This window comes from Molothrus aeneus, chromosome 19, assembly GCF_037042795.1.
Source record: "Molothrus aeneus isolate 106 chromosome 19, BPBGC_Maene_1.0, whole genome shotgun sequence".
NCBI lineage: Eukaryota > Metazoa > Chordata > Aves > Passeriformes > Icteridae > Molothrus > Molothrus aeneus.
The window spans coordinates 10,645,727-10,657,646 of NC_089664.1; the positions used below are offsets into that span (position 1 = coordinate 10,645,727).

The 11,920-nt window shown below is 50.8% G+C and overlaps 1 protein-coding gene across 1 annotated transcript; it reads left to right on the forward strand.

Moving 5' to 3' along the window:
• Nucleotides 1-4,699: 4,699 nt before the first annotated feature.
• On the forward strand, nucleotides 4,700-5,707 carry LOC136564871 (uncharacterized). Its single transcript, XM_066563177.1, has one exon. The coding sequence runs from the start codon at nucleotides 4,700-4,702 to the stop codon at nucleotides 5,705-5,707; it is 1,008 nt and encodes a 335-aa protein (XP_066419274.1).
• Nucleotides 5,708-11,920: the final 6,213 nt, after the last annotated feature.

The following is an 11,920-nucleotide window of genomic DNA, read 5'->3' on the forward strand; positions in this document are numbered from 1 at the left end:
ACCGACTGACAGAGAGACCGACCGATAGACCGACTGACAGAGAGACCGGCCGAGAGACCGACTGACAGAGAGACCGACCGATAGACCGACTGACAGAGAGACCGACCGAGAGACCGACTGACAGAGAGACAGACCGATAGACCGACTGACAGAGAGACAGACCGAGAGACCGACTGACAGAGAGACAGACCGACCGACAGACCGACCGAGAGACCGACTGACAGACGGACTGAGCCACTGGCCGAGACGCACGGACTGACAGACTGACTGACAGACCAACCAACCAACTGACAGACTGACCGACCAAGCGAACGACTGACAGACTGACAGACAGACTGACCGCTGCCACCGCTGTGAGGCATGGCCTGGGCAGTGTCCAGGAGGCATCAGATGCTGGCCATGACCACCAAGCACTGGCCACTGGCCACCAGCTGTTGGCCACCAGCCATCACTACCGGCCACCCCTTGGCACAGTCCTTGCCAGGGAAGTTGAGAGCGCTGCTCACTGAGGTGTGAAACAGATACCACTGACACACACACCAGCAAAACCCAGCGGTCCCCAGCATGAAGGTAAAAGTTGCTCAGAGCACCTGTGGCTGCTCCATCCCTGGACCTGTTGAAGGTGAGGTCTGCACAAGTGAGACACAAGTGGAGTTCAAATGGCACACAATAAATCACTGATTTAGCTGCCCATCTCAAAGCAGGTACCACTGGCAGCACTGGTCATGGTGAGCTCTTCATCAAACACAGCCACGTGTGCCTGCACCAGAAAATATTCTCATGAAGCTCTTCTGCCCCTTCATTCTCCCTCTGGGATGAACTCAGCCTGGGCTACAGTGCAGCTCATGTGTCCTTAGTGCCCAGTAAACTGTCCTGGTGCTCAGCTCTGTTTGACCAGCCCAAACCAATGCTCACCACACCATTTAAGGGAAGGCCCAAGAGCATTTCTGCTGATGCCCAATCCAACCTGTCATCCAGATGTCTGGATCTCTCAAAACTGGCTCTGCTCAAAAGGCACAGTTTGCTTCTGTTCCTCATCCCGAGGACTGCAGCACCCAACTGTGCTCTGAGAAATGCCTGGCTTAGAATAAACAAGGCTCAGAGGCAACAAAAGAGGTCATATTTCACTCCATCCCAAGCCTGAAATTTTATTGCTTTCTGGTGACATCCAGCAATGCAGGGCAGAGCTCAGTGGTGTCCTCCTGGCAGCCCGGGGCCCCTGCTCCAGCTGACCCTTCCTGGGCAGGGGATCTGGCCATCAACCCCAACCCCAACTCCAATCCTTCCATGATTCTCTCTACTCATAATCCTATTCTTAACCCAGCATTTCTGCACAGCAGGTGCACTTGCAGGAGCAAACTCTCTAAGCTTTGCTGATGCTGTAAATCTGTGCAGTTCTGTGTCAGTGAGACCCTCGTGGGACTGATGTCCCCTTGCCCACAGCCAGCAAGCCCGGGCTGGCTGAGGAGCTGTGCCCCTGGCAGCGCATGGCCAAGGTAAGGCAGCCCTGGCTGCACTATTGACACAGCTGTTTGCAATTGTGCTGCTCCCAGAGCTCCACATTCTTCATCCCCTGCGCGCCCTGAGCCGGCTCCCAGCACCCCTCGGAGGAGTGTGACCAGAATGCAGAGTGCTTATTTTGTAAAGCTGCAGCGTGGTGTGGACACAGCAGGCTGAAATGAAGCAACTTAATCTCCAGATAACACAAAGTTGCTCCCACAACTGCTGTTCAGACCTAAAACACACACACCAAGAAACCCCCAAAACAAACCCACTCCCACACCCCTCCCCCCCAGTTCTGAAAATGCAATTATAGACCAAACCTGGCTGGGAAAAAATATAATTGTCCAAACAACCCAAATCTTCCCAATTATTCAAAACTCGCATTAAATACACACGGCAGTTCATCCATACGAAATCCTTAAGGGCAGAAAATAATTGAAATAATTACAGAGATCCAAAATTATTCTGTAAAATCACAGGCCAGCTGGGAATGGGCAAAGAGATGGGGAAAAAGGAGCTCTGTTGTCTGACCCAAACAGCCACACAGCAAGTCTGTTCAAAAGGAAAATAAAGTAGCTGGTTCTTCTTTTAGCCTGTATCAGCCAATTCCCACCTCAGACAGAAAAGCCTGATGCTACTGTAACCAACATCTAAGAATTTATAACAACACCAGGTCGCAACAGTAAAAGCCAAAAGCATGGCCAAAAAGTGGGCAAGTGGCACTGCTGCCTGCAAGGGATTTATTGTCCCGATGCTAAAGCCATAAGGGACAGGCACAGCAAGCAAGAGGAGGTCCTGCCCCTCTCCCTCTGCTCCCTGGTGATGTGCCATGAGATCACCATTCCAAAGAGAAGGAATTCTCAAAAGATGTGACTTTTTTCAGAAATAAGGAGACAAAGTGGCATCATGAGCCATGAAAACGGATTGAACAGTGCCAGGCCAGGCCAGCACAGCTCTCCCAGGACACTCTTTGCCAGTATCATCCCGTGTCACAGCCAATCCCAAAAACTTTGATGAAAACCCCGAATTTGGGCCGAGCGGGGTTGGCAGAGCTGTGTGGCCCCAGGCCAGGGGCAGCCCTTCCTTGAGCTCTTGCTCTCCCACCCACGGCCACAGTTCCATAATTCCCCGTGCAGCAGCGGGGCTCTGCCCATTTTCATGACAATCGGGGCTCTGTTGTGTCCCCGCAGTTTGAGCCATCAGCCCCTTTGTGGCAGGAACAAAGTCCGGGCTGTGATAACAAAACCCAGCACATCTCGGCGCTGAAGGCGACAAACCCAGGGCTGCCCCCGCACCACTGAGCCGGCCACGGACCAAGCGACAGCACCGAAGGGGATTTGATTTCAAGCAACGAACAGATCCTAAGGAAATACCCGACCCTGGCTCAATCTTCACGTTACCAACAATGGTGCTGCTGGCAGCACCTCCGCAGTGCCTGAGCCCGCGTGGGTCAGCAGGAACCTGGGGAACGAGACCCAGCACCCACAGCCAGAACCAGCCTGGTTTGCAAATGTGGCTGAAAAAATGATAAAAATTCAGATTAGCACCTCTCAACAGCCTCGGTACTGTGGATGTTACTGCTTTCAGGCACTGCAGTGAGAGAGCTGGTTGGAGGTAAACACAGCATGTACTTTCCCCAAAAGATCTATTCCACTCATTATGTATGCAGGTATTTCAGAGACAAAATTTAAAAATTAATATTAAATTGCTTAGAGGAGCTATGGAAGGAACTGCAAGGAATGATAATAAACATCCACCCGATGTCTGAGCTGCTCTTGATAATGGTTTAACAACAGATCAGGTAATTCCTCTCCTCCCTGGCGTTAAAGACACCACGAGTGTGGTGTTAATAATTCTAGTGAAGGTGGTCACATGGTGCACATAAAATTAAGCTATTTTCTCCTTCTTACTAGTTTGACAGGTCGTTGTGTAAATTGAATCCTTCTATCAATTTCCGGTTTTATCTGTTTATTTATATTTTTATTCGCTTGGCTACCGAATTTGCCATCCCAGACAATTGAGTGGTTACGAGAAGCGTTTCATTGCACCTCGCTTGGTGGGTGACACACAGCAGAGAGCAGCTCTGTGTAACAGAGGAAAAGGCAGGGGGGAGGTTAAGGGCTCCTCAGAGAGGTCGCCTTCAGAGGAAAAAGGGAAAACAAATGGGATTGTAGGCATGGGAAGTATATGGTTTTACTGCCTTAGTGGGAAAGTACAAGAAAGGGGAATTGCAAAGGGAGAAGCTTTACATTTCTATGAGGAGGCAATCGAGCTCCATTCCCTTCCTACGGGATGGCTCCATCCATTCTAAGAGTGCATTTCCTGTGACTCCCAGTAACCAAATCAGGTCTCACAGCATCAGGGCACACTGGAAAGCTGGGGACGTCCTTGGGCTGGGCTCTGGCACCAGGAGAGCCTCCCAGAGCCCCAGCACTGTATGGCTGGAGCAGCAGCGGGCCCAGGGCAGGGTCTGAGCCTTGCACCTCCTCCCTGGGGCAGCTGTTTCTCGATATTCAGAGCCCACAGAGATGCACAGAGTGGGGCTTTGTCCTGGTGTGTCCCACCTACAGAACCATGCACCCATCAGCCAGCGGGGACACAATGAGCCCAAACTCTTCATCCAAACCCAGGCAGAAGATGATGTTCAGCAGGGTGCAGGGACAGAGGAGAGGCCTGTAGGCCAGGAGGCAGAGAGTATCTCCCAAATTTGAAGAGGTGGGAAAATTCTGTGCACTAAAGTGATCAACTGAAAAGCCAAAAGATGACTTTATGCGAGATTTACACAAACTGCAACCACACAGACACACCCAGCCTGGTGCAGTTGCTGGTGTTTTTAATAATTGCAACAACAAGTTTGTTTTTATACTTGTAGTTATTTTAGTTCTGAACAGTATTTACAAATTTCAGCTTGGTGGTGAGCAGCAATTTTTTGTATGCCCAGGGTAAAACAAACTAACAGTGAGGACATTTCCTCAAATTTCAGGTCAGATGGCAAAACAAAGAAGAAAAAACCTTCAGAATTACAACTGCAGCCAACATGTTGCTGGAACTGCAGCAGCTTGGGAGGTTCTTTGGTGTTGGGGAAAGTCCTGTTTGGGAACATCCTGGCTGCTCCATGCCTCTCACACACAGCCTGAGCCTCGGCAGAGGGACGGGAGGTGGCACCGTGACAGCACAGAGAGACCCGCGGGATGCGATGCCGAGCAGCCCTGTTGGGCCGGGCGGTCACCGGCACAGAGCAGCGCTTGGATGCGTGGGGAAACACCGGCGGATCCGCACCCACGGCTTTACAGCGAGGGTAACCGCGCCCCAGGGCTCCGGTGCCTCGGGGACACGGGACACGGGCCCGCGGCTCCGTGCGGCCGGCGCTGGACGGGAGAGGGCAGCACCCGACCGGGGACACGGCGAGCGGCACGGCGGGACGGCACGGCACGGAACACCGGCAACGGGACACCGGCAACGGGACACCGGCAACGGGACACCGGCAACGGGACGGCACGGCACGGAACACCGCGAACGGGACACCGGCAACGGGACACCGGCAACGGGACACCGGCAACGGGACGGCACGGCACGGAACACCGGCAACGGGACACCGGCAACGGGACACCGGCAACGGGACACCGGGAATGGGGCTGGGCACACCGGGAACGGGGACGGCACACCAGGAACGGGACACCGGCAACGGGACACCGGCAACGGGACACCGGCAACGGGACACCGGGAATGGGGCTGGGCACACCGGGAACGGGGACGGCACACCAGGAACGGGACACCGGCAACGGGACACCGGCAACAGGACACCGGCAACGGGACGGCACGGCAGGGAACACCGGCAACGGAACACCGGCAACGGGACATCGGCAACGGGACACCGGCAACGGGACGGCACGGCACGGAACACCGGGAACGGGACACCGGCAACGGGACACCGGCAACGGGACACCCGGAACGGGACGGCACACCGGGAATGGGACACTGGGAACGGGATAGCACACCGGGAATGGGAGAGCATACAGGGAACGGCACACCGGGAACGGGGACGGCACACCGGAGCAGGGCCGGGCACACCGGAGCAGGGCCGGGCACACCCAGCGGCCCCAGCCCAGCCCCTCCCGGGACACCGCCGGATCCCAGCCGGCTCTGCCCAGGCCGCCCCGAGCACGGCACCGATGCGGGCCCGGCACCGATGGGGGCCCGATAGCGACGGGGGCCCGGCACCGATGCAGGCCCGGTTTCAGCCGCAGTTTTTGTTCCCTCGCTCCGGCCCCGGCGCTGCCCCAGCAGCCCGCAGCACCCTCCCCTCCCCTCCCCTCCCCTCGCCCTCCCCTCCCCTCCCCTCCCCTCTCCTCCCCTCCCCTCCCGGGGCCGCACCGAAGGGCCCCGCTCACCGGCTGGAGGGCGCTTCGGGTTCGGTCCTCCTGCAATCAGCCGTTCTGTCAGTAGGAGCAGATGTTTAAAATGTCCCTTTCCGCTCTCAAACATCTTTAAGTATTCAATTTAACTTATTGAAGTTTGTAATCCTATTTTCCTCTTTTACAAGAAAAGGAAAAGCTGACCTAAAGTGTCCTTCCAAAGTTAACAAAAACGGGAACAAAATTATGGAGGAACTATCTGAGAAACCCTCAGACTTCCTCTTTGTACCCATGTAACCAGCCAAGAATACATCCATGCAGAAAACAGCATATTCCACTGAAAAAAACCACATCACCTGAACTCCCAGCTTCTGTAAGAACCTCCTGCAACACCTCAGCTTGGAGACTGAGTGATTTACCATCTACAACCATCTATAAACAACAATTACTTATTAAGATGAATTCAAGCTTAAATCAAATTGTTAAATGTCAAAATCTATGGAAAATATATTTATTAGAAAGGCAAGGGCAATTGAGGACAACAGCACAGGACAGCAGGAGAAATCACCACATTCAAAAAATCCTCCTCTAGAAAAATGCTCTCATCATTTTAAGTTTCTGCTGCTGTAAATGTGAGGAAAATGTCCCCATGAGCCACACAGTTTGTCCTGGCTGCAAGGTCAAATCTTTGTGTGTCCAGCAGGTTGCGTGCTTTCAGCTCAACACTGCAGAGCAGAATGGTGCTGGGGAAGTTCTTTGTATCCTGTTCAGTGCTTTGGAGCAGCCTGGAAATCTGGGGCATTTCTGCACTGCTCCCCCCTCCTACTAATATTGGTTCCAATTCTGAACAGGGCAAGAGCTGAATCCTGAAAAAAACATATGTTACTGTCTTCCTCCTGCTAAACCAGATCCTCATGCTTTCCTTCTGATAAACTGGATAATGTATGTATCACCTGCACCAGCAGCTCCCAGGCCCAGATACCACCCACCCCAGTTAGCATGAGGTTCCAAATTAAGATGTACGTGACTGCAAAGAGCCAATTTTATTAGACAAACACTAGGGGAAAAAAATCTTCCATCCTCCTCTCATTTGTGAAGCCACACAGGGCAAAGTATTCCCATACCTATTCCTGACAGGGAGTGAGGCTGCCCCAGCACAGGGGCTGCTGCCTTGGGTGTAAAGACTGAATCAAACATGCAGTATTTAAGACAATTAGGTTTTCAAAGAAACTACACTAAACATTTCTTTCATGTGTAATCAAATTATGTTAAAGCAAAACTCATAATTTAAACCATTCCATTGGTCAGCTCCTATTTGTTTTCCCTGCACCCTCATTTCTGCTCCAGATCTGTCACATTACATTAACACCTTTCCTACTCACTGCCTACAGAAATAACAGCCTTCGACATGCCTGCACAATCCATTTGTCCTGCTCTAATTACTTTTTGACATAGCCTCTTCTGCTGTTATCTTGCCTTTTCTGACCTCTGCCTGTATTAAAGCCATTTAAAACAATCTTTACTCTCTGTATCTATTGTGATGTGTCTTACATGATAGTGCTGGAGTATCAGGCAGCGACATTTTGTAAATCAAATATTTAAATCCGTGGTAATACGATAACGTACTCGAGGAAGAAAGCCACAGCATAGTGGTAACAGCTACAACTGGCTGCTCGCAACATGAGCCCCCAGGACTGCAGCACATATTCAGGATGAAATTTCTATTGTCATAAAACTGTTCTACATAAGGAAGCTGCTCAAAGATAAACGGGGTTTTCTGTGTACTGAGGAACTTCCCTTGATTTCACAAACAGGGAGGAAAGCAGGAGAAACTGAGGAAAGTGGTCATCCTGCACAAGAGAACCCAAACAACCTCCAGACAAATTGAGCAGACAGGAAGAGGATCAGGCAGGGTGCACCAACAATGCAACCCATGACAAATCACACTCTTCTTCAAACCCAGAGAAGAAACCATGAGTCTCTAATCCCAATATCCCTCTGTTTTCATCAAGCCCATTCAAAAACTGTGTCCTCATTTTCTTTTGTGGCGATTCACAGAAGATGAGCCTCTAATTACCAGCTACTTCCCCAGCTGAAGCAGAGGAGGATCTGCTCTGTGCCAAGTTTCTGCTTTGGAGTCAAGAACTTTTCCACATGGTGGAACTAATTTTTTGGATATCAAGTTGATCCCGACGTATGTATGTCTCACTATACAGTCTAACTACATCTTTACGTGCTATTTTCCACATGATCCAGCCTTGTGCTCACTTAATTGGTATCTAGTCAATATTTTACTCACATTTCAAGAGATTCCTTGAACCTACATTTGCTCTGGTTAATTTACAGGGTAATTATCCAGCTCACACCAAGTCTGGCCTTCTAGATCCAACCAGTGCAGACACAGGCACAGCTCTGCTGGGAAAGCACAGCTCTACACTTTGTCTTCCAGATGACAGCACTATAAAACCGACGGGGGACAAAACCAGAGTCAATTAAAATACATTAAATGCAATGCAACAATTCTATGATTTGTCATAGAGATTTTATTCCTTTGAATTCCTCTGACTGTGTCCTCAGGACATTAAATCCCACGAATGCTGTGGAAAGCTCTTCCCACAACACTTCCTTATGCTCATTTTTATTTTCCCCTTTCCTGTCAGCAGCCCTGACCACAAACCTCAGCCTCATTAAGGCATCTAAACAGAGAAGGGACCCGTGGCTGCACTGCCAGAGCAGGCTGCTGGGAAAGCAGGAGTGTGAGACAACGCTGTGCTGGAGCAGTGATGGAAAGGTTTTCCAGTGATGGTTTTCCACAGGACATCCAACAGCAGGAGTGGGTCATGCCCACAGGAGCTGCTGCAACAGTGAGGATTTAGGGCACCAAAAGCAACAGACACCAAGGAACCAAGGCCACAGAGATTCCCAAATTTCATGTCTTGTGAGTGAAGAGGCTCCAATTCCTCTGTCCAGCGCACAGAGCAGCATCTCCTCCAGCAGGCTCCGGAGCAGCACCAGTCAGGGCCTTAACTCCTTGTGCAGGAACCTCATGCTCAGAGCAGCCCCGTGCTAGGACTGTGATCAGTCCTTAACAGAGCCTCTGAACCGCCTGCTGGAGGAATCCACCTCTCCCCTGACTGCCTGGGGACACGGCCCCGAATTAGGGGGGTTGATTTCCCCTCATTAAGCCTGTCCTGAGCTGCTCTCTGCAGGAACCAGCCTGGCCACAGCTCCCACCGTGGCTCCAGAGACACGCTGGAGCTCCAGACCCCAGCACGGCTGCTCTTCCTGGCTTTGGGAGGGGAAATGGCAGCTTGGCCAAACCAAACTGATTCCCCTGCAGTGCAGCCGAGCCCCACTCACAGCACAGACAGACAGACAGACAGAGCTGCCCTGCTCTCTGCAGCCTCGCTGGCTGCCATAAATCCTCCCCAGTGCAGCACAGCGGGTTTAGCCCGAGGGATCCTCTGCAACGAGAGGAGCTGCAAGAAATGTGAGAGGGTTTGAGAGGAAACATGTAAGATTCAGATTTGAAATTAAAATGATCTGCCCCGACAACAGCGCCTGGATTTCTGCATTAAATTTTTGACATTCCAATGGCATGATATGTTCGAGCTGCTCACCCAAGATAATCCCACGCGTTTTTTTAGGAGTTAAAAATTAAAATCTGCATTAGGGTTTTTATCATACATCTTGGAAACAAGGCAAATAGAAAACTCCCAGTGCTCACCAGCAGGCATCTTATCAGCAAAACTGCGGGGCTTTGTGCTGTGTTGTGATGACTTTGCAGCACACGTACTCCTGAAAACAGCCCCTGCTACTCACAGGAGGCACTCTGGATGCTCAGCCCCACAGATCTCACCGTGAGAGACACACATCTCATCGTGTGTCAGAACAGCCCAAATCACACTGAGAGAGCTCCTACACCGGATTTAGCAAACTGCACTTGCACTACGTCTGTAGGAGCAAATGTAATATGTTAGACAAGGGCCACACCAGGGTTATACACTCAGTATTTGCTTAAATCAGGAATTAGACTTATGACTTCTAGAGATATGAATGTCACTTAACCAAACAGAACATAAATACCCACAGGACAGCGACCCTCTTCTTTAAAGGAAAAGACATCCAGCTTTTCCTGTGTGAGTCTTGCCAAAGACTAATTGCATTATTGCTTGTTATTTGCAACAAAACATAAACATTTTCCTTATGGCCTGAGACAGCAGTGACAAAGGAACCCGTACACCCTCACCTCAATACACGCTACTCTGATCTAGCCTCATCCACCCACTAAATTGCTCCAAAGTTTGCTTGCACATATTCTCTGCAAGTCCAGGGAGAAGCTGCTTTCTGCACTGGCAGTACAGCAAGCAGGGTGACAGTCTAACATGGTGTCCTGCTGAGATCCAAGAATAGCAATGCCTTAAAAGGCAGCAATGTTGAGATCACAAGGAAAAGAGAATTAGGGCACAGCTGTGGAGTTCTGTAGGCTAAAACATAGACTCAATATGTCAGAGAAAATTAAATCACAAAGCTACATGTAATTTCTAGTCTCATTTGGAACTTTGCTGTAGCTGTGCAGAATTTGTGCTCGGGTTATACATGTGAGTCTCTGTGTTTCTGCACACAGAAATAAAGCGTGAAATTAATTTAAAAAGATAAAACAAAGGAATTGAATGCTGCAGTAACACAAACAGCTATGTTTGGAAGGATGTGTACATGCTACTGCAGCTCACACACAGTTCTGTGGGCAGCTCTGGAGGCTAGACAGCTAAGCCCCAGACCAGCCTGTGACACAGCCTCACCTGCAGCACAAAACAAAGGCAAACTGATCTGGCAGATCTGAAAAATGCCTGTTTTCCTGCGGTTGTCAGATAAGTGAAAGGGACCCTTCCTCAAAATTGAAGGTACGAAAAGTGATAACGAACTTTAGCATAGGCTTTTCCCCTTGAAGATGTTACATTTCTCAGAACAGTCTGTAGATATAAATTTGTCAATATTTATTTATCCTTGAAGCCCAGCACCAGCTTCTACTCTGAGAGCATTCAATATCCAACAGAATACAGTCCATTATCCTCTGCCAATATCTACTATCTCAATCTGCGTCCAGCTAATGAATTTTTGGGATGTCAGGGTCTGTGCCTCGAGCCAGGAGCTTGGTGCCCTCCCCAGTGCCCTCCCCAGTGCCTTCCCTCAGCTCCAGAGCTTCTCTGCTCCAGAAGGCACCGTGGCAGAGACCAGCACAGAGGGGTTTATGGCAGGACTGTGGGTTCCATGGCAGTCCCTGGATGAAAAGCTGACCTTTAGGCAGAGCAGGAGGGGCTCTCCCAGCCCAACCTGGACCCATGGAGCAGCTGAGCAGTGCCTCACCCCACGAGAGACCAGGCTTTACCTGACCAGCAAAATTACCTCTTTAAAAGGCTCTGAAGGCCAGGGACAGATAAGAGAGAAGACAGAGGAGATAAGGCAGTTGGCAACAAGGGAGCAAGACTGATTGGGATGAGGTGTAGATAGCCAGGCTTTCCTAAATCCCTGCTACTTGAGCACTACTGTGGTACAGAACAGCAAGAAAGCAGAGGTTGGAAGCTGCACGTAATTACAACTGTGTTTAGCTAAGTGTATTTCCTGTGGAGCTCACAGAGCACGGCTACACTCAAAGCTGGTGTGTTGGTATCAGCCCTCCTTTGTCCCTAAAGAGGGAAATTATACCTCTGATTTGTATATAAAGTTCAATAGCTGCTAATGGCTATGCTTGAGCTGCAGACAGAGCTGTGGGCTGACATCTCCGGGAGTCAATTCCTACGAAGGGTTAGTACATTAAGAGATTTTACAAAGGGGGAGAGCTCAGCAGCCAGGAGACGGGGAGAAGTGAAAACAAGGCAGGGAGGGCTGTGCAGGGGCAGCGCGGTGGGGTCGGGCCGCGGGACTGGGCTCGGTGGGACGAGACCCGCGTGCCCCTTGGTCTGTCTGGTGAGTGCCAGCCCTGCCCACAGCAATGCAGCCGGCGGATCACTACGGTCCGTCCAACCCAAGCTGTTCCACGATTCTATGACCCAACTCCTGCT